The sequence below is a fragment of the Sminthopsis crassicaudata genome, chromosome 1 (assembly GCF_048593235.1).
Source record: "Sminthopsis crassicaudata isolate SCR6 chromosome 1, ASM4859323v1, whole genome shotgun sequence".
Taxonomy (NCBI): Eukaryota; Metazoa; Chordata; class Mammalia; order Dasyuromorphia; family Dasyuridae; genus Sminthopsis; species Sminthopsis crassicaudata.
Window position 1 is genome coordinate 247507477 of NC_133617.1, and position 27330 is coordinate 247534806.

At 33.8% G+C, this 27330-nt stretch overlaps 1 protein-coding gene across 2 annotated transcripts in view; it reads right to left on the reverse strand.

Annotated features, from left to right (window-relative positions):
* The window catches only part of GAREM1 (GRB2 associated regulator of MAPK1 subtype 1), a 193352-nt gene that overhangs the window by 117789 nt on the left and 48233 nt on the right, over positions 1–27330 (reverse strand). For both annotated transcript variants that reach the window (XM_074277466.1, XM_074277457.1), the window contains exon 2: positions 16215–16355. In XM_074277466.1, coding sequence (XP_074133567.1) covers positions 16215–16355 — 141 coding nt within the window. The remainder of the gene's footprint in view (positions 1–16214; positions 16356–27330) is intronic.

Below are 27330 nucleotides of genomic sequence, written 5' to 3' on the forward strand. Positions count from 1 at the left end.
AAGGGGGAGTCACAGGTAACCCTAGAGAACTTCTAAATCTAATTCTTTATACTATTAACTTCTTGATTTTTGACAAAGATGCACTGACTCCAGCTGATTCTAAGATATCCAAGGTGCTAACGTGGTCATCACAGTCCTCTAGTCCTGAACTTCTTAAACTTTTTCCATTCCCAACCCTTTGGTGTCCAAGAAACTCTTATGTGATCCTGAGTGTAAATGTATATAAGATACATCTTCAAATCAAACACTTAATTTTAACAAATTATAATCTATTAGATGAAAAAACTGGTGACCAGGGAATTATGTGGCTTGTGATGGGTGACATGGGTAGTAAAGGATCAGGGACAGGTTTTGAACACAGATTCTATCATTTCAGAAGTTCTTTCCATTATACCACATTAAGGAAAATTATTTATTTTCTCCAATTCCTCTGAACTTTAGATGATTCTCTACTCTAACTACTGCCTTTTTTAAAAGTAAAAACTTTCCCCCTAAAAGTCAATCTATTTATCTATCTTACTCTCATTCCTCTAGAAATTGTTATTTTTCAGCAGAGGCAGTTAGGTGGCATAAAGGATAGAGAGCTAAATTTGGAATAAAGAAGAATTGAGTTCAATCCTCCCTCAGATTTTTATTCTGGGCCAATCACTTAACCTATCTCAGTTTCCCCATTTGTAAAATAAGAGAAAACAGTACTTATCTTCTAGGCTTGCTGTAAAGATAAGAACACTTGTAAAGCATGTTTGCAAATCTTAAAGCACTATATAAATGCTAGTTATAATTAATATCACAATTAATAACACAAGCTTTCTGAGAAATCTTGTTCTCTGTCCTGAGATCCACATCTTCTCTAGGTAGAGGGCCCCTGGAGTAAATGAATGAGTTTCAGTTGTAAGCAAAGAAGATCTCAAAAACCATTTTCCTTAAGCTAATCAAGCTTTCTTTAAGAGCACACATATAAGAAGACAAGTCAGGAATAATAGGTAGAGAAATGTGAAAACCAGAAATGGCTTCATAAACTAGATCAAGATGTTTCATGCCTATTATTGTCCCTTATATTATTCACACTTCATAAAATCTTTTCCTGTAGGAGACCCTGGAGTACTTCATAGCAAATAGTATTTATTTATTATTTCCATTTTGTGTGGGAAATAGGCATAGGAAAATTAGGCAAAGAGTTCAAGGAAAAATAAGAACACAACTCCTAAACCATCTCTAGTCTGCTCTTTTGCCCCCTCAAACACTCTTTCCTCTTTTCAAACTATTTCAGACAAACTGAAGTTTTCAATTATAAGTGAAGATCATTCAGGGAGCCAAGTTATTTAGATGTAAATTCTATACTGAAGCAGATAAGTGGTGTCTGACAATACCCAACTGAGGTTCCTTTCTCCTGTTTATTCTAAGCGTTTGGTAGAAACTCATTAATTTTATTCGACCTGAGAAAACAATTGGACCTGAAATAATTTTAAAGATAGAAGTAGGAGATGGAAATAAGGAGACTGCCTTTGTGCCACTACCAGATAATTACAAAAAGAGAGAGACTGGATTATTGGCAATCCTATACAATGTGCATTATTGGACAATGTTAATTCACAACCAGCTCAAACCCCATTTGAAAAATGGCTTACTTTCCCTAAAAAACCAATTTCTTTAAACTATCCATGCATATGTTTTGTAAAAAAAAAGCTCTAATAAAATTAAATAAATAAATTAAAAAACAATTTCTTTGACATCTTTTTTTTCCCCTTAATTCATAACTAACTCAAATATTGTCTATTTGGAAAATGATTTATATCCAGGAAACCAATTTTTTAATACTAGTTTTTTTTCTAGGAGAGGAAGGATAGATACTTCCATCCTCAAGAGTGAGGGTTTCTGGTCTTGCTTAAAGCTAATAGTGGTGGAAATTGATAACCAACAATAAGTGAGTGAGGCTTATATTTAGGTGCTAAATAGTTACATATAATTCTTTTTGATTAGCAAAAATCAAAAGTAACATAATGAATACAATGCTAGACTTGGGAATCAGGAAAACCTAGATTCAAATTGCACCTCAGACAACTATTAGCTTTGTGAGCAAGTTAATTAATCTGTCTTGACTTCAATTCTTCCATACAATGGAAAGGGCCTACTTCCATGGTCTCTAAGGTCCACTCTAACTCTAAATGAGGCTGTGATTCTAACTCTCCCCTATTCAGGATATCTTGATCTCCAAGGAAACAGATGTGAAACACTGTTCTACATCTTCTGAGGGAGATGTATTCTTTCACACAAAGACATCATAGAGACACGTAGAAAAACATACATCACTATAGGAAAAGAAATCTCCTATTTCCCAGTATAGAAAAACAGACACGCTATTTTATGAGAAGAGGTCTCCAGTTTCCTAGTTTTATAAGTATTCAAAATCAGGAATCTAACGGTGACTCTCAATAATAACTTGCTTTGTGTGAGAAGGTTAGGTAAGGTCACCAGTGGCAAACTAGGCCTGCTCACCATTAATCTATTCAGGCAGCTCTAGTAAACTGTTGTTGTTGTTAGAAAATCACTGAAAGTTCTGATTAAAGTACTAACAAGATCACAACTATACTTAAAAATAAAAGATTTATCAGACTAATGTAAGGAATCAATTGGGAAAAGGAAGTTACTTGCATCTCTCTTGGGAATGTATCATTCTACTTTGTTTTCAATCTGTCATTATAGGAACCATGCTAGGTATTAAGGAAATAAATATTTAAAAAATGAAAGAGGCTACATTCCATTGGTGAAAACAACCCATACACAAAGCTTTTTTTTCCCCCCTGAGGCTGGGGTTAAGTGACTTGCCCAGGGTCACACAGCTAGGAAGTGTTAAGTGTCTGAGACCAGATTTGAACTCAGGTCCTCCTGAATTCAGGGCTGGTGCTCTAGCCACTGCGTCACCTAACTGCCCCTACACAAAGCTTTGATAGAACTTCAGGGATACTTTGTACATTTATTTTTGTATGTGTGTATATGATGATAAATTGTGTGTGTGTGTGTATAGTGTTCCATGTTTTAATTTTTATTCTCTATGTAGATACATGTATATATATACATGTATACATGTACTATAAGAAAAATTTATTTTATCTGTTTTGTAGTTACATGTAACATGTATAGTTTCTTTGTGTGCTATGGAGGCAGAGCTTATGGGTCTAAAAAATCAGCAACATTTTATGGAACATTTTTTGTATATAATATTCCAAAATGATAAAGAAGTAACTTGAAATTTAATCAATGATTAATTTTGAACACTTGAAGAAAATACTGAATATATAGGGACTGAGGCTACATGTAAACACACACACACATACACACATATACACAAATATATTCTCCTCCCCGCAATAAATATATGTTACTTAGAGAAGGAAGGCAGAAAAGGCTCAGTGCCAGGAGATTATCTGTGAGCTGCTTCTTGAAGGAAGAAAAAGAAATGAGGTGGAGATGAGAAGGGCTATCTGTATATGGCTAATCTGTCCTATAAAAATATTTTGTTGTTCATCCTTTGTGTTTGAAGAGGACCAATGACCAATGGCAACCAGAGTTTCACAATCTTCAGCTTCACTCTCTCCTTTGGAGTAATGGTGATGGCACAGAATGCAGAGAATGATCTTGGGGTCTTCAGTGTCTGACCAAGTTCTAACCATCTCACAGTGCTTGCTTTGATAGCCTTCGTCACTATAGGGACAAATTGTTTTTATCTGCCCACTCAATCAGGGAAGTCATCACATGCTTGGGGTAGATAGCCCCCTAACTGATTGACTTCAGACTTTTCCATCAGTTATCCTTAACCTGCTTTAGCCTGTCTGATGAGAAAGTTTACCAGGGTGTGGCTGCTATGTATACTACAGCTACTTGAAGTCAGAGGTGAAAGTTGTTTGCCTGGTGAACACCAAAAGTGGATGAGATTTTTTTTTTAATTATATAAAAATGTATTAAGTTTCTTGAGGACAGGGCCCATGTCCTAATTTTTATAGCTCCCACAGTGTCTAATACTTTTTGTATACAAGAGTTCCACAAGTGAATGAAAGCAGAGGCAAGGATATTAGTCTAGGGTGCCAGCTTTGAAAATTAAAAGAAGGGGAAAGATAAATGTTTTGAAGGCAGAATCCTTAAGAATTGGCAACTAACCGAATGGATGCATGAAGATTAAAAAATTAATATATTTAAAGATTAAAACATTAATGTTAAAATACTAAAACTTTAAAAAAAAAAGATGATTCCTTGTTTTTAAGTTTGAATAATTAGGAACCTAGTGAATGATCTTGAGAGAAAGAGGCAAATCAGGAGGAAAGATGGCCAGCAAGAGACATAATTAGCCTTGAACACTAGGCTCTGAGGTCAAGAGATATGAATCTAAGTCAGAGAATGAGATATTTCAAATATATCTTACATGTAGTTTATCTGTATTTTCTTTAAAGTTCTGTAGACTAAAATTCTATTTAGGATTTAATAGGACACTAACATGGAAGGCAAACCTAACTGAGACAAGTTCCATGATTAATACACCAGTTCCAACAAGTTGAAGTTCTCATACAACGAAACATCCCAGAAAATCAATATGGAAGTGTATGAATCATTCTATCTGCCTTAAATACCACTGAAGTTCACCTGTCACACAGGTTTGTCCTTTTTCTACTTCACAGCATGCTGGGAGAGCCATTCCAACAGGTAAGCAGCTTACCAGGAGTATACAACTTCAGTGTTTTGTGACTCATAAAAAGCAGATGACTCCAAGCCCCCAAGAAATATTATTATTAGGGCATAGTATACCCAACAGTGAAGGGGTTACTTAAAGAAACCTAACCTAGTGAGCCCTCTGGGAACCCATCATTAAATCTATTCTGTGTGAAGAGAAACAACTGAGGTTCCCTTTAGCTAAAAGTAATATCTAAGAGCAAAAAGTTAACCCTTCAAAGCTCCAATTAGTTACTCAGATGGATAAAATGAATGAGAAATGTGAATTCTCAGGATAAAAAGATCCATTTCTGCCAGTAAGATAAACACACCACTCAGGGTATATAGATCACAGCCAGCTTGTTCATAGACGCTTATCTGATTTCAGTTATATTATTCCATGTATTGAGTTAGACTTGAGCTGAGATTGCCCCTGGTATGAGCTTCCAGGAGTTGCATTCTGCTAGCATTATAAGAGCAGAAATCAAGGGGAAATATGGCAAATTCAAAGTTCATATTTACTCTCTATTCTATCACAGAGTTATTTTAGACCCGTGGGCCCTAGATTTTCCCATTTATTGACTAAATATGCTCTGCAGGGACTGAAGGAACAAATGAATAATGTGAAAAATAAAGTCATAAATGACAGGTCATATGTATTTTAGAAATATGGAATATAATATTAGCTTCTGGGTTTTTTTATTAAACATGAATTTATCTCTCACCTGATGCTCCCTATGAAAAAAAAAGGAAGAAAAAAACTTAATAGAAATATGTAGAGTTGAGCAAAGCAATTTTCACATTGACCATGTCTAGAAATATATAGTCCATCACTTGTCAAGAAAACAGTATCATTCTTCATCATGGACCTCCTAAGGAATCATGATTGATCAGAGTTCTTACAAATTTTCAAGTTGTTTGTTTTTACAGTGTTCTTGTAATATAAATTGCTTTCCTGATTCTACTCATCTCACCTTACAGCAGTTCACAAGTCTTTCCAGGTTTTTCAGAAACTATCCATTTGTTCTTTCTTGCTATCAATAGATCTATGATACATCATAATTTGTTTGACCATCCCTCAATTGATAGGAACCTCCTTGGATTACAGTTCTTTACCATCTCAAAAAGAGCTAATATGAACATTTTTTGTACCCACAAATCCTCTCCCCACTTTGTGTGAGTGTGTGTGTGCGCGCATGTGTGTCTTCTCTTTGAATTATGTAAGGATTTGAGGATGCAAACTATTAAATGTTGTACAAATATCAGCTATTACTGTTATGATTTACTAGTTCTATAAACTTCAATGTTACCCAAGGAACTGCATTAATTCAAACATTTATTAAGCACCTTCTATATATGGTATCATAAAAGGCCTCAAGGGAGAGTAAAAGAAATAGAATTGAGTACCAGCTTTCAATAAGTTTACAAAATAGGTATGTAAATAAATAAAATTTTCTACAAATATGAAATGTGATTTTAAAGTAACTTTTAAAAAGTAGGTAGGAGATCAGCACCCTTATGTTTGGATGCTTAAGAAAGTGTTGGTATTTGCCTTTCACTAAATAAACTTTGTACCATGTAATAGGCAAAATACTCATATAAAACCTTGTTCAACACTAGTAGTTACTTTTTGAAAATGGATGATTCATGCTAATTAAACTCACAACCCAGGAGAATAAAATTAGCTTGTTTCAACATTTCCTTTTGTTCTGTAATTACAATCCAAGGTTATGTTAGATGCTATATTACTATAATTTTGCCCGAGAGACAGACATTGCATATCCCACGTTTTAAAAACAGCCACCGCCTTAAGAACCCAGGTGCTTCTGAAGAGCTCCATGGATTGTGCAAGGAGAGGGGAGGGGGGGAAACAACTTTTTTTTTTTACCATCACAATGCCTATATGTCTTACCTTCTTACATGAAATAGCTTCATAGATCCTTAAAATACTAAAGAATATAGTTTTGTTATTGTTCAAAAGCATCTGACATTTTGTGACACATTTGGAGTCTTCTTGGAAAACAAACTAAAGGGATTTGTCTTTCCTTCTCCATCTCCAATTCATCTTATAGATAAGGAAATGAGCAAACAAGATTGACTTATTGAGGATCATACAGAAAGTAAGTATCTGAGACCAGATTTGAACCCAGATATTCCAGACCAAGCAGTCTAGCTGCCCTGGAGAGAAAGGGATTAGAATTGCTTTAATCTGTTTTACATTCAGAGAGTAAGTAGGAGGATGAGAATTTAAAAAAATATAAGGCATAAGAATAGTTAACTGTGATAAAAGTATAAATTTCAAATCAAATGTCTTAAAGTTTTTTGAAAATCTGGTTGAAATTATTTACTTTTATTTCATTCATGAAAGTATTGTGGAGAAAATACTTTGTACACCTTAAACTGATCCATCAATATGAGTTATTATCATGATTTCCTTCCACTCTCAAAAGGAAGGAATTTCCTTCCTTTTAACAACAATGCATTCCCCTAAAATCAGGTTAGTGAAAAACTGATCTCTTGAATCTCTTGTTGAGGAATGGGGAGGTGGCTTACAGCATTCTATATATTTACTGTTCAAGAACTTCAAGTTCATTTATCCCAATCCCTTCTTTTTAGATGGGGAACTAAGGTCTACAGACATTCAATAACTTAACCACAGTCACACAGGCAGCAGATAAGAAGTCAAATTCATATTTGAAGCCATTAAAAGACTTCAAATCTGTTGTAATTTCTATTTCATGTAATTTCTATAAACATATTCAAATGCTGTTGTTCAGTCCTGTACAGTTCTTCATCACTCCATTTGGAGTTTTCTTGGCAGAAATACTAGAGTAGTTTGCTACTTCTTTCTCCAACTCATTATACAAATGAGAAAATTGAGGAAAACATGGTTAGGTGATTTTGCCCAGGTCACATAGCTAATAAGTGTCAGAGGCCAAATGGCATTCAGATCCTTCTGACTCCAAGCCCAGAGCTATTCAATTGATTTTCAATTAAATGCTTACTACTTCAGTACTAGATACAGAGGGGATAGTATAGTACTACATCTAGAGGGGAATAGATGAAAATAAGATTTAAACAGGACATGGTCCTTGTACCCAAGGAGCTAATAATTCAGAAGACTTATACATTCAATTCAGGACTAAGAAGAAGCTGTTTTGGATCAAAACAGCTAAAGAAAAGAAAATCAATATCAAAAGCATCAGAATTTATAAGAAAGGGAAGACTCTTAGAATAAAAATTTTTAAAAATTTGATTATTGAGGGAAATTCTTCTCTGCCTAATTCCTCCCATCCTCAAGTAAGCAGTATTGGATGCCTAAAAATGGGTGATGACAGGAATGATAGCAAAATTTAGAAATCTGATTTCCATTCCAGACTTGTGAAAGCAAAACTCTGTACTTTGGGTAGCCAAACTTTTTCAAGAAGATTTGGATACACTTCATTTACAATACCTTTTATCTAAATTGAAGAATAAAATTACGGAGCAAAGAAGCAATCACTTTCTTAGTTGTTAATGACAGCTTTTCTTGAGTAGTTTCTCTGTGGGTAGCAAAATATGCTATGCAGACTGAGCAGAATTCTGCTTTTGGTGTCAATTACTTGTCACACTAAGAAACTTTTTTATTCAAACTTCAAAACTTGTTTTGTCAGGATGGAAAGAAAATTTCCATCTTTCTCAGGGCACAGTTAATGACTTCAGGATCAATTTCTATTATAGGACTTTAAATCAGCATTCACTTTCCAATGCAATCTCAAGTTTAGCTTAAATATCTCAAAGCCATGTGGCTCAGTCCTTGAGCCTGCGTCAAAGTTCTTATTCACAAATGAAATTTCAGGAAAGCCTCGTTGATTTTAATGTTTAGGACAGTATGAATTGGCCAAAATAAAAAAAAAATAATTATAGAATCTTTTAAAATGTATACAGTTTCAATTATTTTTAAAATCATATGATAATGACTACATTGATAAAAAATAAATCACTTTGTAAGTTTTAGAAGCAGCTACATGGCACTATGGATAGAGTGACAAACCTGGAGTCAAGAAGACTCATTTCCCTGAGTTCAAATCCAGCCTTGGATGCTTACTAGCTGTGTGACTCTGGACATTTAATCCTGTTTGCCTCAGTTTCCTCATCTGAAAATGAGCTAGAGAAGGAGGCAAATCATCCCAGTATTTTTGCTGAAAAAGAAAAAAACACCCAAATGGGATCATGAAAAGTTAGGTATAACTGAACAACAACTTTAAAGTTTGCAAAACCCTTTATATATAATATTTCATTTTCTCTTCTCACAACCATCTGTGAAGGAGATGCTAACAGGTATTATTATCTCCATTTTCTGATAAGCTAACTGAAGCTGAAAGAGAATATGGAACTTGCCAAATGTCAAACACAGGATTTGAACCTGGGTCTTCCTTTCTTAACTTGTTGTTATCCAATACACATTAGTCTGCCTCTGTGATAATGTGAATGAACAGCTAACAAAAATATTTTGGGATGGTAGAAGTGGCTGGGTCTGCATTAATAGGCAGAAATTTACTTGTAATTAGAAAAATTTTTTAAATGAACATTTAAAATTCTTAGAAATAGTAGATTCTCATTGGTGGTTTTAAAATATCCAACAGCTCTAGAAGATTCCTTATTTATTATCAAACTTCTTCAATCACACACACACACACACACACACACACACACACACACACACACACACACACAGAGTAAACTTCTGTCTAGGTAATCCTAAATTTGCAGTGTAAATCAATGAAGTTTTCTCATGAAAATGATAAGGGCAAAAATACCCCTTAAAATTGGAGCTTTATTTTCTATTGTCAGTGATCATAAAAGTAACACAAACAGCTCAATATAGGAGATGAAAACAATACCTGGTATGCTTGTCAATAATAATAACATTTTATATTTATATAGGCCTTTATGGTTGAAAAAGCACTCACACTAGCTTATTGTGTTTGAGCCTGCTAGAAGCACTAAAAGAAATAAGAGTATTATGATGTTGTTTGATAAACAAGAAATTTGCTCAAATGATTTAAATGACTTTGCCAACTTTTCACTGCTAACAAATAACAAAGTCAGGTCTAGAATTTATATCTCATAATTTCATCTTCCACTGCTCCTTCTACACATTACACTATCTCTGATTTTGTTCTGGAGTCTCACTTTCCCAAAAAATCCTTTAATATCTGAAATAATATTACTTTTTCACAAATGAATGTGGTTCTTCCTAAAAACAGGAGGCCCTTAAGGGATTCCAACAGCTCCCTTCTATGTTTGCTATTCTCCAAATCCTGTCAGTAATCTCTTGATTATAGATTTCAAGACTCCTATCCTTTTCATTGAACGCAATACAAACATTTATGAAACACCTACTGAGTACAAAGCACCTTGCTGGGAACTGGTGATACAATCAAAGAAACAAAACAGTTCAGGCTACAACACGTAACTGGGTAAGACAATGCAAGGTAATCTGAGGAGTGTGGGAAAGTTGGAGAGGATGATGGAAGGCTAGGCTGAAGAGGTAACATCTGAATTGAATCTTAGAGGAAGAATAGGATTCAGAGCTGTGGAGCTGAAGAAGTGTTTGTTCTTTCAAAGGCTTCACAAGATGATTTTTCTCAAGTGGCTTGAGAGTTTAAATCACTAAGGCCTGAGTTCCAACCCTGCCTTAAATACTTACTAGTTCTGTGATTCCTTAGCAAGTCACCTTAGTTTCCTTATCTGTAAAATGGGAATAGCACCTCCCTTACTGGTTGCCATGAGGATCAAAATAAAATTATGTGTAAAGTACTTTGTGAAGCTTGGAATGTTATAATAATATTACCAATTGCGGTTCTTGTCCTTCAAGAGCCTACATTCTACTATGGGCAAACAAGAAGTCCACAGAGAAAGAGAAAAAGTAAATACAAAGTATTTTTAAAGACAACTAGATGGCACAGTGGATAGAGAACTTCCTTGGCTGTAGTCCAAAAGACCAGAGTTCAAATTCCACATTAGGCATTCAAATTCTGCTCTGTAAAAGCATGGCCAAGTGCCTTAACTTATCAGCTTCAGTTTATTTGTAAAATGAAGGGTTAGTTTCAATGGCTTGTATGAATTCTTTCCACCTCCATATTTATGATCTTATGAGTCATGGGGAATTGTTTGTGTCACCAACTTTGTGAAGGAAAGTGAAATAAAATAAGGTAGAAAAGGTAGATTATAAGCAAACCATTAGGGACATTATATTGCAGGCTGAAGAGTTAGTTTATATTTTATTCTAAAGACAACAGAGAGCCACTGACTGTTTTCAAACTGGGTAGTTCAAAAGGCAAGTACTCGGGGGTAAGCCATAATCCTTTCCATGTCTGACATTCCATATGGTAGAGAATAATGTTCAAAAGCCCACTAATCATTATCATGTGTTGCTGTTTAACCCTTCTAAAAGCTTCTTCCTTCTCATCAGAAGCTTCTAAATACCCAGCAGCATACAGCATTGCATTAAGCTAGGTTAAAAAGAGGGTGTCTCTGACCTTTAGAAGCTGATAAATGAGGAGAGACAATGTAACCAGAGACATTTCAGGAATTAAATATTTGTTTGGAAGTATATCAGACTATAAAGAAGCTGATGCTGTTGTGTGGTCAGGTCATTTGTTGTCTTACCCAAAATAGATTAAATAAGTTCCAAAATTCAATACTGCCATTTCCCCCCTTTGATTCCACTGGATAGTTATTATTATTTTATTTTATTTTGTTTTTTTTTTAAAGAAATGACTGCTGAATGAAGAGTCAAAGTTTTTCTTGCAGGCAGAACTAGAAAACAAATCTCTTTTTAAGAGAAGGATGAACCTAAGAGAATGGGACACTATGGTCACTTGCTGAAAATTTCACCTACTAGAAAAAGTCATTAAGGAATCTGAAAGCTTTCCTGAATTCAATTTCTGATTGTATTGTATAAAGATGATGTAAACAATTGCTTTGAAAGAAGCTAGCTAACTTCCGAACTGAATCAGAGAAACGGAGCTATCTGAAGCTTCTGGTAGAGTAAGGGGTTTACATTATAAGGAGTAAATAAATTCACTGCTAATGCTGTTGCCAAAGGTGTCACAAGATATGAAGTTTCAACATGGAAGATCTTAGAAATAAGAATATCATGTAAATTTCTTTTAGAGAATATCAGACTTTATAGTTATTTCAAAAGGTTAACAAATTCTTAGGAGAGTCATGAGTTTCACTCAAAGCTAGAGACATTCTTGTTATTCTACTTTCCAGCTGTCACTTCATGTATTAATACTGAATTCTGAAATGGAGTGCAGTCAAAATAAAAGCAGATTTAACTAGAGAAAAGTAGACCTTTTGGAGCTATGCCACAATAAATGGAAATTTTTTTTCCTATTATGGGATCGTGGGATTATATACTTAAGCCTAGAAAAGATTTTAGAGTTTATCACATCCAACTCTTCATTTTAGAGATGAGGAAACTGATTAGGAGAACAATCCAATATCACATGGGTAGTTAAGGCACATCTGTAACTAGAACTTAGATCTTTGTGACTTCCAAATATAATATTCTATCCATTATACTGCACTTTACAACAATAATGAATCACTGTTTAATTTATCTTAAAATAAAAATAGCAAGGTATGGTGATAAGAGCATTAGGCTTAGAAGCAGGATTTGAAACCAGGTCTTCCGAACTCTGACACTAACTGCATGATCCTGAACAAATCATTTATCATTTCTGAGCTTAAGTACTTCATCTGAAAAACTTTATGGAACTACTGTGAAGATGAAAGGAGATTGTAATGTAGAGCATTCTGCAAGACCTTAGAATGCTATAGAGCTATTTTTAAAAACCATTAAACAAGATTTACAATAATACCAATTAAAAGTGTTCAGTGATTTTGCTAAATTAATAAATTTTATTGATACTTTTGGGACTTTTTATATTAAGGTAATTCCTCCCAAGAAGCTTCCTCACCTCCCAGAAAACCATTCCAAATTATAAATAATATTTTTAAAGAAAAAAAAGGGGGGGGGAATAAAAGGTCAATAAATCAATCAATACAGTACCTAAAATGTGGCAGGCCCTTTGTGTTAATAGCTTTACCAATATTATCCCTTATAAATTCTATCTGCATCATAGAACTAATAAATGAAATAATGGTTTTACAGATAGACTTAAGAGATAGAAACAGAGATATATAGGTATAGATATATACATAAATGTTTATAGATACACACACATTTGTGCTTAATGGGAGCCATCTCTAGGGTAAAGGAGTAGGAGAAGAAAAAAGGGGAGAAAACTACATGCAATGTACCATTTCATGCTTATTTCACTTCTGCAAAGGAGTAGAATGGGGAAAATGAGGAAGAGAAACATCTCATAGTTCTTGTTGGAGTCAGGCTTGCTCTTTGAAACATTCAGTTTTGATTATTTTGTTGTTCTTTTCACTTAGACCATCAGAGTCATTTGTGCTTTTTTTTTTCTTGGTTCTGCTTATTTCACTCTGCATCAGATCAAGTGAATTTTCTCAAGCTTCTCTGCATTCATCATATTCATAGTTTCTATTTCACAACAGTCACATATCACAAATTGTTTAGCCAACCCTCAATCATCGGACACCAACTTTATTTTCAATTCTTTGCTAATGTTGGGTGATTTTTTAAAAAAGTGTTCTCCAAATATTATTATATTTTAAAGGAAAATCTAATGTTGAACAGAATATTAAATGGCAAATATTTATGGAATAGCTACCATATGTATACTTTTGCTCAAATGTGCAGAATTAAAAGGATTTAAAGAGTTCAAAGATATACATTCCATCTATCTCTCCTCAATTTTATAGTTTAGTTGGACAAATATTTTGATATGAAAAAAAAAGTAATAATTCAGTGCCACAAAAGTACCAACTGAATAGTACAGACAATAAATGCTAAAGTACAACGAGGAGGGAAAAAAATCAGTATAAATTGTCAGGATGAGCAGAAAAAGAATACTTAGAAAGGACTTTGCACAGAGGAGGTAAGACGACTTTGGTGCTGAGGATAATAGGCAGAGAGGGAAATGGAAGAGTATCCATTTGAGGCAGGGTAAATGATATAAGAAAACATAAGGGCAGGAGCATTACCAGCATGATCTGGGGCTACTGAATACCATCTATCATTTCAATCTTACTTCACATTATTCCCTTTTATTCCCTTCCTGTTTCAAGTGAACTGCACTGAATATTAAGATTCATTCTGTCTTTACTCCTTTGTTCAGGCACACAGGTGGTTCTCCCATAGTGAGAATATATTCCCTTTTCATCTCCATATCTTAAAATCCAAATCTTCCTTCAACACTCAGATAAAATAACCATTCCTATATGAAGCCTTTTTCTGATTTCTAACACACCTCACCAAATTGTAATCATTTTCTTTCTTAAAATCACTTTGCATGATTTTATATTTACATGTGTTATATGCTGTGTATATCTTATTGTCATGGCATGGCATAGGGGAAGGAAGAAGGAAATAAGCATTTATATAGCCCCTATTTTGTGGCAGCCAAGAATTTATGTAGCACCTAGATTGTGGTAGGCCCTCTGTGCTACTGCCTTTACCAATATTATCCCTTATAATTTCTGTCTGCATCAAAGCACTAGTAAATAGAAGAATGGGTTTTACAGATAGACTTAAAGACAGAAACAGAGATATATAGGTATATATATATATACATACATATTTACAAATACACACACATTTGTGCTACATGCTGACTTTATTTTATATTTAATAGAAATATCAAGTTGTATATAAAATAGACTTGCAGTTTCAAGTACTATTTTTTTTTCCCTATTCTATGCTATGGAAATAATTGTTTTATTTCTTAAATTCAAAATAAAATAGGTAATTTAAATACTAATAATACTTATTCAGTTTTCTTCTCTGGAAAATAAGAGGATTGTACTAAATCGACTCTAAGGTCCCCTTTACTTTTAAATCTCTGATTCTATAACTCCCTGAAACCCCTAAAGGAGACTATTCTTTTTTTTTTTTTTTTTTTTTTTTTTTTTTGTCTTCATATCTTCAGTACTCAGCACAATGCCTTCCAGGTAATAAGCACTTAATAAATGTTTGCTGAATTAATTAAATCTTAGCTAGAGAGGAATGCAAGGGAGTGGTGGGGTGGAGAGACAAGGAGGGATTTAGATGTAAGATAGGGCCATTTTAAATCAAGGAAACTGAAAACACTTGAGACATTCCTTGAAGAGAATGATGGGATGAAATTTGTGGAGTGCGGGAAGACTACTGACTATGGACTGTTTCCTGCTACTTTCTGTAATCTAAGCAATTATAGTTATCAAAAAAGGTTAACACCAATTCTCAGAGGAGTCATGTATTTTCCTGGAAAATGTCACAGAGCTTTTGTTAAAGAAACTATTTTTCCAACAGCAGTTGAAAAAGATTGTTCAGGACTTCAGAAGAGACCAGTTACAAAGTACCACTCTGGTTAGTGAAATGCCTCTTTGAAGACATTAACACGTATGTCATCACGCAAAAAGAGCCACTATCATGTCCCACAATAACTAGCTGATGAGCAAAATAAGTAGAGAAGGAATTTAAGCGAAGGTCATTTTGTTGCATTATGTAAACTGATTTTTACTTTGTGACATTTTTTTTATAAGCAACTCTTTATAATATTGTTGCCTTTGTACTTAAGTCATTTCACCTTCACTGAGGATGAAGCAGAAAAGTGTTCACAAACCTCAGTGATAATAGGAAGCACTGCTGCTTCAGCATCAGTTGCCACCATGAAGAAGGGTTGAGGTATATTCCTTGTTTCTTGTGATGCATGTGTCTATATTTTAATGATTTGTTGGATAACAAAAATCATAAGGTATTAGAAATTACATAAATGTGTACAGATTGCTTAACAACAAAATGGGTTATGACTTGATCCAAGTGGTTAATAATTGAGTGTTAAGTCATCAGAGGAGGATAGATAATACTGTTATGTTCAGTCATTTCAGTGGTGTCCAACTCTTCATGACCTCATTTGAGATTTTCTTGGCAATGGTATTGGAGAGCTTTGCCATTTTCTTTTTTCAGCTCATTTTACAGATGAGAAAACAGTGGCAAACAGGGGTAGGTGATTTGCCCAGGGTCACTTGGCTAGCGTATATCCAAGGCTGGATTTGAACTCAGATCTCCCTGATACCAGATCTGCTGGCACTTTTTATTCACTGTGCTACCTACCTTTTCAAGACATTTTCATTTTCATCAAGATATTTTCATTTACAATACCTAATAAAATTCCCAATCTAGCTACATATATGCTTTACTTTTGGAGTTAGGAGACTTGAATTAAGAAAAATTTTTAAAAATCTATCAAAAATGTTGATTGTAACCTGTAATGTCAATAGGCATCTCAAAGGAAAAGTTCTCAGTCTCTTCCTTTCTTTCACTGTGGAAGAAACAAATACATTTCATTCTTAGTCCCTAGTTATTCTCGTAGAAGAAAAAAATATCATACCTGCATAATGTACTGGGATTTCTATCTTTGGCCCAATGACATAGTGGCCTTCCTCCAGGCTATGTGCTGTGATGGTGGTCCACTGACGGCAGGAATGGATCAGAAGATAGTCATTCTCCCGAAGACCTTCTATAGATTCTCCTATAAAAGAACATTTTGTGTTAGACATACAGAACATACTCAATTCAGTTCTATATTTTATAGTAAAATTTATAGTAAAAAATAGTAAAATCTCCCTAACTAGAATTTAATTCAGATTTGAAACATGAGCAGTTCTGAAGTTTATTCCCTTTGTCTTATGGAGTAAAGTTTAGCGTTGAAAATTATCAGTCAAGATGGTAAAAGATATATTTTTCTGCTTAAAAACACACCTTTATTTTAGAACAGAAGTATTAAATTCTTGAGTGCTACCAAAACTAGTTTGAAATGTCATTGGGAAATATTTAACAAAATAAATTTTAAAAAATAAAATACAACATAAGTAATGTTATAATGTGGTTTTCTATGTCAGTATGAAGCTACTTTATATAAGATTTGGATGTACCATTTCAAACTGGAGTCTGATGATCAATTCTGATGGACGTGGCTCTCTTAAACAATGAGATGAACCAAATCAGTTCTAATAATAATGAAGAGAACTAGTTACATCCAGAGAAAGAACTATGGGAAATGACTGTGGACCACAACTTAGCATTTCCACTCTTCCTGTTATTGTCCGCTTGCATTTTTGTTTTCCTTCTCAGATTATTTTACCTTATTTCTAAAGCTGACTTTTCTTGTGCAGCAAGATAACTATATAAATATGTAAACATAAGTTGCATTTAACATATACCTTAACATATTTAACATGTATTAATCTACTTGACATCTAGGGGAGAAGATGGGGGAAAGGAAGGGAAAAGTTGAAACAAGGTTTTGCAAAGGTCAATGTTGAAAAATTACCCATGTATATGTCTTGTAATTAAAAATCTATAATTTAAAAAAAGTGAAAAAAAACTGGAGTCTGATACCACTGATCTGGTTTATTAACTAATTTTAATTAAATAAAATATGTACTCTTGAAAAGAATGGCTTCTCATTTTATTCTTACCTGACCAAAAATGTATATTATGTATGTGTGTATATGTGTGTGTGTCTGTATGCATATATATGTTTTACATACTAGAAATAATAAATATATTTTAAAATATTTCTATTTATTCCAATTTGGTCCAACCAGGATTAATAGGATTTAGAGAGAGAAAATTTAGAGATCTTCTATTGTCTTAATAATTCCTGTTTTTACAGATGGGGAAATTGAGGTCCAAATCAAAAAAGTAACCCACCCATAAATGACACATAGCTAACAGGAAGCAGCACCAGGATTTTAATACTGATCCTCTGGTTGCACATGATGATGTCCTATACCCCCACCTCCAATCTCTCCATTTATTTCACTTTATATCTTAACATTTCAATAGGAATTGTTACATTCTCCTTCCAAACAACTTTTCCTATTTCTATTTAAAACACTCACCATCTTTTCCAATCACTCAGATTCATAACCTTGGAATCATGAATATTTCCACCCTACCTCTTTCCCAGCATCTCATGAATTCCTCCCCTGTTCTGTGTTCATAAAGTAACTTTTCTCTTCTCATTGTATCTATACCAGCATAATGATGGCCTCTAATAAATCCTCCAAAAAGCTGATCAAAGCACAGATACAACTATATCATTCTCCTATTTTTAAAAATTGTAGTAGGTTTCCTCTTGTTTGCTGGGAAGGTGAAACTTCTAATTCCTCTGTTCAATATTTAAAATAAGTTCTTCACAATCTGCCTCCCACTAAATCTTTCCTGACTTTTCTAATTATTCCCCTTAATATACTCAAGATTCTATTCAAACTGACTTACTAGTTATTGCCCAAACAACTCCATTTCCTGCCCTTTACCATTCTGTTACTAAATTAATTTTTTTTCAGTGAATGAAAACCTGCCTTTTCTCCCTTCTCACCATCTGAGAAAGGAAGAAAAACAAAATTCTGTTCAAACACATATAGGCAAAACAGATTCTCTCATAAACATGTTCTCTGTTTGTCTCTCTCTCTCTCCTCATATATATCCCCCCATACACATTTAAAAAAATATATACATATACATATGTATACACACACACACACACCTATCTATGCATGCAAAAAATCTCAGTCTGTGCTCTGAGTCCATCACCCACCTATCAAAAGCTTGTTCTTCTGCTACAGGTTATCTCCCCAATGACTGGTAAGGTGGAGGATGTTCTTCTCATCTTTGCCTCTCAGATTCCTTCAAGGCTCAGCTCAGATACCACTTCTCTCCATGAAACCTTCCTTATATCCAAACTAATTAAAAAGATATTTTATGGATCAACTGCTATGTGCCTAGACTCTCGTGGATCACTGCCTTATTGTGGCTGGTGTATTATCAATGAAACCAGGAGCTATGCTGTGCGAGGTTACCCAGGACAGAAAGGTAATAGAAGGGAGTTCTAACAAAAGGTAATCCATTAAAGAAGGAAATGGCAAACCATTCCAGGATCTTTGCCAAGAAAACCCCATGGAAAATGGTCCAGGGTCTCACAAAGAGTAGGATGCACAATTAAACAGAAGAGTAAAATGTGCCAGCACTGTGCTAAGTGCTAAGAGTACAAAAAGAGGCAACAAATTAATCCTTGTCCTCAAGGAGCTTACAATTTCATGGGGAAGACAACATGCAAACAAATATATACATGGCAAGCTACAGATAGAATAAATGATTAAAGTATATTATAGGAAATGATTAAAAGAGAAAACATACTGGAATTAAGAAAGGTTGGGAATGACTTCCTGCAGAAAACGTGATTTCAATTGGGACTTTAAAGAAGTTGGGAAGGTCTGTAAGTAAGAGTGGATTCTAAGCACAGCAGATAGCCAGGGAAAATGCCTGAAGTCACTTCTCTCTCCTTCATTAAATTAATTTTGTTTTCAATAAATAAATAAATTCAGATAAGTCTGAATTATTTTAGCGGCACATTTGTTGTATCCTGGTAGTAAAATTTATGATTCTGAGGGGCAGGTATTCTGTCATATTTTTCTCTAGGCTCTCAGAGCATAGCACAGCCTATATTAGGGACTTCTAATTATTTGTTGAATTGAATTAACTATGAAGTTATTTTGTACTACATTGTCTTCTCCAGTATAATTAGACAATGCTTTATATAAAAAGCTTTGTAAACCTTAAGGCATTATATAATGTTATGAGCTGTCATTAATTATTGTTAAGGACTTATACTAAGTGCCAACAGTCTTTTTTTAAAACAAAAATCAAAAATGTTTTGAATATAGAGTCAAGAACAATTTCTGTTCATGGTTTCATTGATAGACACAAATCACAAGGCAGTGATCCAGAAGGGGCCAGGTACAAAATAGACACACAATAAATGTCTATGTAATTGGATTGGATACAAGGGAAGTTTCATGGAGGAAGGTGATACCTGAGCTGAGTAATGAAGGAATCTAAGAATATTCTGAAATAATCTACTCCTTTAGTGTTTATATGTAAATATGTAAATATTATCTAAAGACAAATTATCTTTCACAAAGATTTTAAATTTAACTTTTCCAGAGTCTTATCTTTTTTTCACTGTGGAAAAGATCACTATATCTAGAATATAAAGACTGGTTTCAAATCCTATCTCCGAAACTTATTAAGTGCATGAACTTGAACAATTTTAACTTCTGTGGGGCTCAGTTTCTTCATTTATAAAATGAGGAGGGGGTGAACAAGATGATCTATGAGGTCCTTTACATATCCAGTTTCTGATCCTGTGAAATGGTCCAGGTGCAGTGATTACAGCACTATATAGTTGTATGATCCTGTCACTTAACATTATTTACTTTAATTTCCTCATTTATAAAATGAGCTGGAGAAGCAAATGGCAAACCAATTCACATACACACACACACACACACACACACACACACACATACACACACACACACACACACACACACATACAGTATAATTTCTCTCCTAACATTTGAGATAATGGAAGTTATAATTAATTTATCAATTCAACAATAGCCAAGAAAGCCCCCCCAAAAATTCTTTTTTTTTTTCCCCCAAGCCAGATACAGTGCTGAGGAAAAGAAAACAGATACTCATCTAAAGTTTTACAACTTTAAAAGCTCTCTAACCTTTGGAAAAGAGAGACCAATGCAACAGACAAGACTCAATGGACAATTACACGTTTAAGATTCCTGAATAAAATTCATTTTTTTTAAATGGTAAACTTTAGTGTATATACTTTCAAAGATAAAAACAGATATTCATTTGTGAGAACAAATGATCATTTATATAAATAAAAGAAATATTAAAAAAAAAAACATTGTACCAAAAACTACTTTAATTTTGTTTCACAGTATCCTCTAAAAAACAAGCATATAAAAAATAATTTGATAGAGTTAAAGAAAATGAAAGCTTAATATCCAAAAGTTTCTTCTGCCTAGGGCTATAAATAGCTACACTGAGAAGATGCTAAATAGCTACACTAAGAAGATGCCAAATAACCTCCACTAAACCTTGATAAAGAAGGAAAGTAACCAATGTCTATCAGAGGAGCTTACAAACATCTTTTATAGCTGATATTCTCAGGAGGGAAGGAAAGTCATGATGGTAAACACCAAAGGTGTGATTTGTAAGAAATGCTTCAATATCAGTATTTTAGGAAATTTAGTGACACTTTAAATCAATGTTTATTATCCTGACATCTATTTTCTTTTAAAATATTTTAATATGATTGGTTTCCTTCATAATTCTAAGTATTTTATTTTAATGTCTTTTAAAATACTATTCTGAGGAGTCCAGGGGCTTCACCACACAGCCAAGGAAGCTAATGGTGGTGGTGGTGGTGGGAAGTAATTATTAGAAAGTGAAACATATTTCTATGATGAAAATAAGTTACTCCAATAGATCAAATTAATTAATCAAATTAGTGAGTTTTTTAAATGAGATATGATTAAGTCTTATAAAGATAAGCTGAACACTCAGTAATCACCAGAAAACTATTTCTAATTTTTCTAAAAGTCTATTGAAGTTCTTAACTTCTTTCTTATTTATTTTTTAGTAATTAGGATAAATTGAGGTTCCCCCACTATGAGAGTTCTATTGTCAACTTCTTATAATTTATTAATTTTTTTTCCTTTAACTTAGGCCATTGGGTACATTTATAGTAAGTATTGAAATCAATTTGTTTTCTGTTACTTTTTAGCAAAACATAGTTTCCGTCTTTATCTCTTTAAATTACATCTATATTTGCTGTTGCCTTGTCTGAATGTAAATGCTTTTCCTGTTTTTGGAAATCCAAGTGAAATACAAGTAATTTTGGGTTTTGTGGGTTTTGCCTTCACTTTGATACATTACAACTTCTCTACCACTTTGGGGGTGACTTCAAAGAGTCTAATGAAGCCTACAATTTTATCCTCCTGTTAAGAAACCCTATTTGTTTCAGGTTTGATACCAGGACAAAACAAGGCACTCACAGGCACTGAACTATTAACAACAGGAGTTTCTTTATTCTAAACATTACAAGGATCTATGGTAGCGGCTAGTTCCAAAAGAGACATGCAAACACATTTATTTTCATAGGTAAAATATGCCATGATGAGTGGAGTAGGATATGGAGACCTTGGAATTTCCACTAAATCCAGTGGGTGAGTATAAATTCCATGTTGGTGAGGCATTTTATGTCCCCAGAAGACCAAAAAAAGCTGCTTTACCAAAGTCAGAAGGTACCAGTGATCAGCATCAAGGCAGACAAAGCTTAAGTATTGTTCCACAGCCAACTCAGTAAAGAACTTCTCCAAACTTAATAACCTAGGATGGTCTTTGGACAAAAAACAAGGAACTTTACCATTATTGTGATGACTTTTTAGAGTTTTTAGCTTAAGTTTGGCCCATTAACCTTCAAGAAAGAGGGTTCTCCTGCAAAAGTAGGAATGGGAAGGAATCACAGTAAGACTCCACGATAGATGTGAGCATAAAAAAGTCAGGAGCTAACAAAAATAGGGGGAAGAACAGAGAAATACATGAGATGAGATTGTAAAGTTCTAAAAGCACAGAAGAGATCACAGGCTTTCAATCTGATGTGTCATGGAAGACCAGGAAAGGATTCTGAATTGGGAATAATAAAAAAGAAAGAAAATTTTGACAAGAGCATTCTATGCCAACTAATTAGAAGGAAGGCTTTAAAGGGGGCAGAATGAAGAGTTTCTGGAAATGATTGAAGTACCAAAATGGCTTTAACATTAATGGACATGGTAAGCGAGGGGAAGCATAAGCTCTTAGGAAGAAAATGAAATTACCTGGTTGGCAGGAATTTAAGTGTAACTGACTTTTTTTTAAAAAGAAAGAATACATTTTTGGTCTTTTAGTTGAGCTGACAAAAGAAAAAAAAAAGCAAGAAACATAATCTTGATAATCAAATGAAGAAGATAAAAAACAATGAAAGGTAAATCCCTCCTGAAAAGAATATAGGGAGATGAGAATAAAACTTTTAGGGCAATCTATAGTGAATGAAAGAGGAGTCTTAATCAGAGCAAGAACAATGCATCATTTTCATATCCTAACAAAGCACCTCAGATAATGATGATGCACATCAAAAATGACAGAAAGACTCATCATATACATTTGCCTCAACTTTTTCATTCAACCAATACAATTCTGAAGCAGAGAGCTGACTCACCAGTTTAATAGATGCTAGGGCATTCTACAATGCCTTGGGGAAAAAAAGAAAAGAGTTCTAGTCATGTCTAAAATGAGAGTTTGTTTATAGATTCACTATGTATGCTTTTTACTTAGAGAAGTACTTTCCTTTTATTGAGACCCAACTTAAATTTCTGCTCTTCCATGAATCTCTAGTCTGCACACACATGCCAATACTCTGAATATCTGAGGTAGAATTTCACAATATCAGAGCTGCAAGGGCCATCAGAGATTACATTCAGTACCTTCACTCTACAAATGAGAAAACTAAAGACCTTAAAGTTGAAAAATGACTTACCCAAAGTACACAGAGATAGAAAGTGGCACAACTACAATTCAAACTCAGTTTTTCTGACTTAACTGTGGCTATGCTGCCAACATAATAGCTATACTTATTAGATATTCATTCAATAAATATTTGGAATCTGACAATTAATCCATAATCACCCATCCATTCAATTGTACTCAAATAAGTAGCTTTAACATTTTGGTGAAATTATATATGTTTTCCTTCTGTAAAATGTTTCATTTTTTTTTTAATCAGGGCAACCGTTTTCTCAATTCTGTCTTTCCCTTTATGCTTCATTTCTGACATTATTTATAATGATCAACAATTAGCCATTTAAGAAAAGCAATGATTGTTGCCCATAATGAATCTATTATTATGAACAGAACTTCTGGCATTTTTTTTCCTTGAAAGTTATTCCTCAATAAGAATCAGGTCAGTGCAATGCAGTAATCAGATAACCTATAGTTACTCAACCAAAAATAGTTGGATAATTCCTAACTACAATTGGAGTTTTTAGCCTTAAGTTTTAATTTTAAATTTCAGTTTCTGAAATTGTTGGTTGATCTGGCTCCTTGAAGTGAAATGCTAAAACTATAAACATAAATGTGAAAATGCAAATACAGCTTTAACCTTCAAAAGAATCCTACTACCCTTAGTAGGAGTAAACATAAAGAACTAATTAAACATGTTTCCCAACCATTTACATCTAAATGAGTTTCACTTCATATATTTCAGTCATGACTCCTCCTACAACTCTAGAACAAATTCTTGGTGAATTGAATTGAATCTCCCATTTGGCTTTTCACTGCAATTTCATACCAGTTTCTCTACTCCTTAGTATCACCTATCCTAACTGAATTATAGTATTTTATTACATTAACATACCACAATTTATCCATTCCTCCACTGCAAACATTTAGATTGCTTTCAGCTTTTTTTTGTAATTATAAATAAATAATACTTTTACAGCAATCAAATTTATTTTTTTTGGATCATACTTTTAGGATATATTTTCAACAATGGGAATACCAGGTCAAAGGATATATTTTTTCTATTACTACTGAAAAATTACAGCTTGTGTCTGGTTCTTCATGATCCCATTTGGAGTCTTCTTGGCAAAGATAACTCCTGACTCATTTTACAGATGAGGAAACTGAGGCAAACAGGGTTAGATGACTTGCCCAATGTCACATAGCTAAAAGTGTGAGAGACAACATTTGAACTTAGATCTTTCTGATTGCACTTCTGGTGCTCTATCCACTACCTTATAAGCTGCCTCTGAATAAACATATATGTTGTTTCTCCCAAAGAAAACTCTTTGGAGACAGGCAATGTTCTTCTTTGGATATTTTTAAATCTCAGTATTCAACAAACTATCTACAGATAAGTGGGGTGCTTAATAAATGCCTGCCACTTGTTTGGTTCATCTTTACATTTTTTGTTCACTTTTTAAGAAAACCTAAATTTACTTACATATGAAAATTAAAATTTAGTATGTTGTTGTATACTCAATTCCTAAGCTATTCTTTCTCCAATGTTTTTTATTTGTTCTACAATCATAAGCATGTCTCTTTTATATAAAACTTTCATCCAACTAAAAGGAAAAAAAAAAAAAACTTTTAACACACAATAGTCACAACTCTGCCTTTAAGATAAAGCAATTATATACCACATTTAATTAAACAATTTACTAGTATCCAAACCCCCTGAATAGTTAATTATTGACTATAGTCAGATAAATTCACACATTTTAATATCCTTAACTCCAAGTTATTCATTAAACCCCTGACTGGATACAATGACTCTAGATTGGGTATTATCAACCACTTCAAATTCAAAAGAAAAACACACTAATCTTTATGCGTGTGTGTATGTGCGCAAGCCTGCATGTGTGTGAGAGACAGACTGAGACAGAGACACAGAGAGACAGAGAGAAACAGAGAGACAGAGAGAAACAGAGAGACAGAGACAGAGAAAGAAAGAAGCAGAAACAGAGACAGAGAGACAGAGACACAGAGAGAGATCCTAATTGGAACCAGATGTGTAATTATTGCCCCCTGAAGTCCCACACCAAGAAGGGCTCAAAGCTAGCACACTGCAATATAAAGCCAACTATACTCTAAAGACATTATGGTAATCCAATTTAACCAACACACAAACTAACTTATTAGGAATAACAAAGTAAAACATTCCCAATATCTGTTACTGACTTTGAGAATGAAGTCTGAAGGATATGGGCTGAGAAGACAGGACCTAAACATTCTCCATAATGCATAAGGTCAGGAGAGATATATGACTTCTCTGTTTCAAAAAAAAAAAAAAATCTTCAAGAAAATGAAAAGGAAACAATTTAATGACTAAAAGCAGAATCCACAAGCCTCTATCACTCCTGTTAAGTGGAGTTTATGGTTTTATTCTTCCACCAAAATGTCTTTATTCTTAGAAAATAACCTGAAACAGCTAAATATCTGCTGTTAAATCATTCACATTTCATTTCTATTTTCCTCATTGGCTAGAAAAGAGAGAATAAAATAAATGCTCTATGATCATAGATTTTGAGCTGAAACAGAACTTAAAGATAGTTCAGTGCCTTCCAGTTTAATGTCCTCAATTTAAAATATTTAAAAAGATGTAGAAATATAGAGTGATCCCCTCAAAGGTCACAAAGAAAGCAGCAGTAAGAATTTGAACCCAGGGACCATTAACTAAAAATGCAGTGACTATTTCAATGGCATCTGATGTGCCTTCTATTAAAATTACTTTTAAATTTTTTATTCTGAACTTTTCAGCAAAAAAAGAGAATATTTCCAGACACATCAGGGAAAAAACAAAAAGATTCTCTATGAAATATGAATTTCTACTTCATATAATTTTGCTTTTTTTTAAATGTAGAAATTCTACACCTTACAAAATTGTCTTATCTCTGCTTCACTTTGAACTTCTGTCCTTTTCTGTGCATTTAAAAATTATCAATAGAGAGAAAAACACTATTGCCAGTCCTCCCTTCCCTCCCATTCCCCAGAAAATTTCTTCTATTAGCTGGTAGAAAAGGTAAGGGAGAAAAACATTTTGCAAATAAGCATAATTAGCAAAATGGACCCCCACAATGTCCATAACCAAAAACATACATCTTTTTCTGCATCTTTATGCAGATCACTTCTCTGTCAGGAGGTATGTGCCATGCTTCATCATATGTCTTCTGGAAAAATGAATACATTGATCAGAGTTCTTAAGTCTTTGAAAGTAGCTCCTTGAACAAATTATTCCCCTGCTTCCACTTACTTCATCCTTCATCACTTGATACCAATCAGGATTCTCTGAGACTGCTTCTTTTGTCATTTCTTAGGGCTCAATAATATTCTATTACATCAATGTCACAAAACTTCAAGGTTTTGCTGGAATAGGTGTGTGAGAGCTGGGCAAACTGCTTTTCTTTCAGGCAGCAAACATGGCCAGAAGTATTGCTGTCTCTACCTTTGTTTTGAAACATGGTCTAACTTTTTCATAAATATATACTCTCACCAAGTAGCCAAGTATCTCTTTTACTTCTTTCCCATAATGCAGGGACTGAGCAAGGACTTAGTAAACACTTTTGAATGAACAGGTCTGGGAGGAAATGGGATGTTATTGTTAAATAAAATTGAGCAATTTTAAATTCACCTTACAATTTAATCATACAATTCTTAATCATCCTGTAATTGTCCCCATAAGGACAAAGCATCTTTCATTGTTCTTTAGGAGTGCGGGTGGGGATATAACTGTTTACAAACATGTCAGGTCCCTTCATTTTGTCTAAGAGATCTAAAACTCTATATGACCCTTGTCAACTGAAAAAGGTTTTCTTTGTTCTCCTTTCTGCATTAAGTAGAACTGTTTATTATAAAATCCCACAAGTAAATCAGGAAACAGAGATTAATATAGAAAAGACATTAAGTGGTAATAAAGTAATGGAAGAAAAATGTAAGTAAACATTATGGCATAAAACAGGGAAAGATATAAAAAGAAAAAAGTGATGGGGCTATAAATCTCTATTTAGTTCTCTTCAAATCATTACTAAAGCAAAACAAAA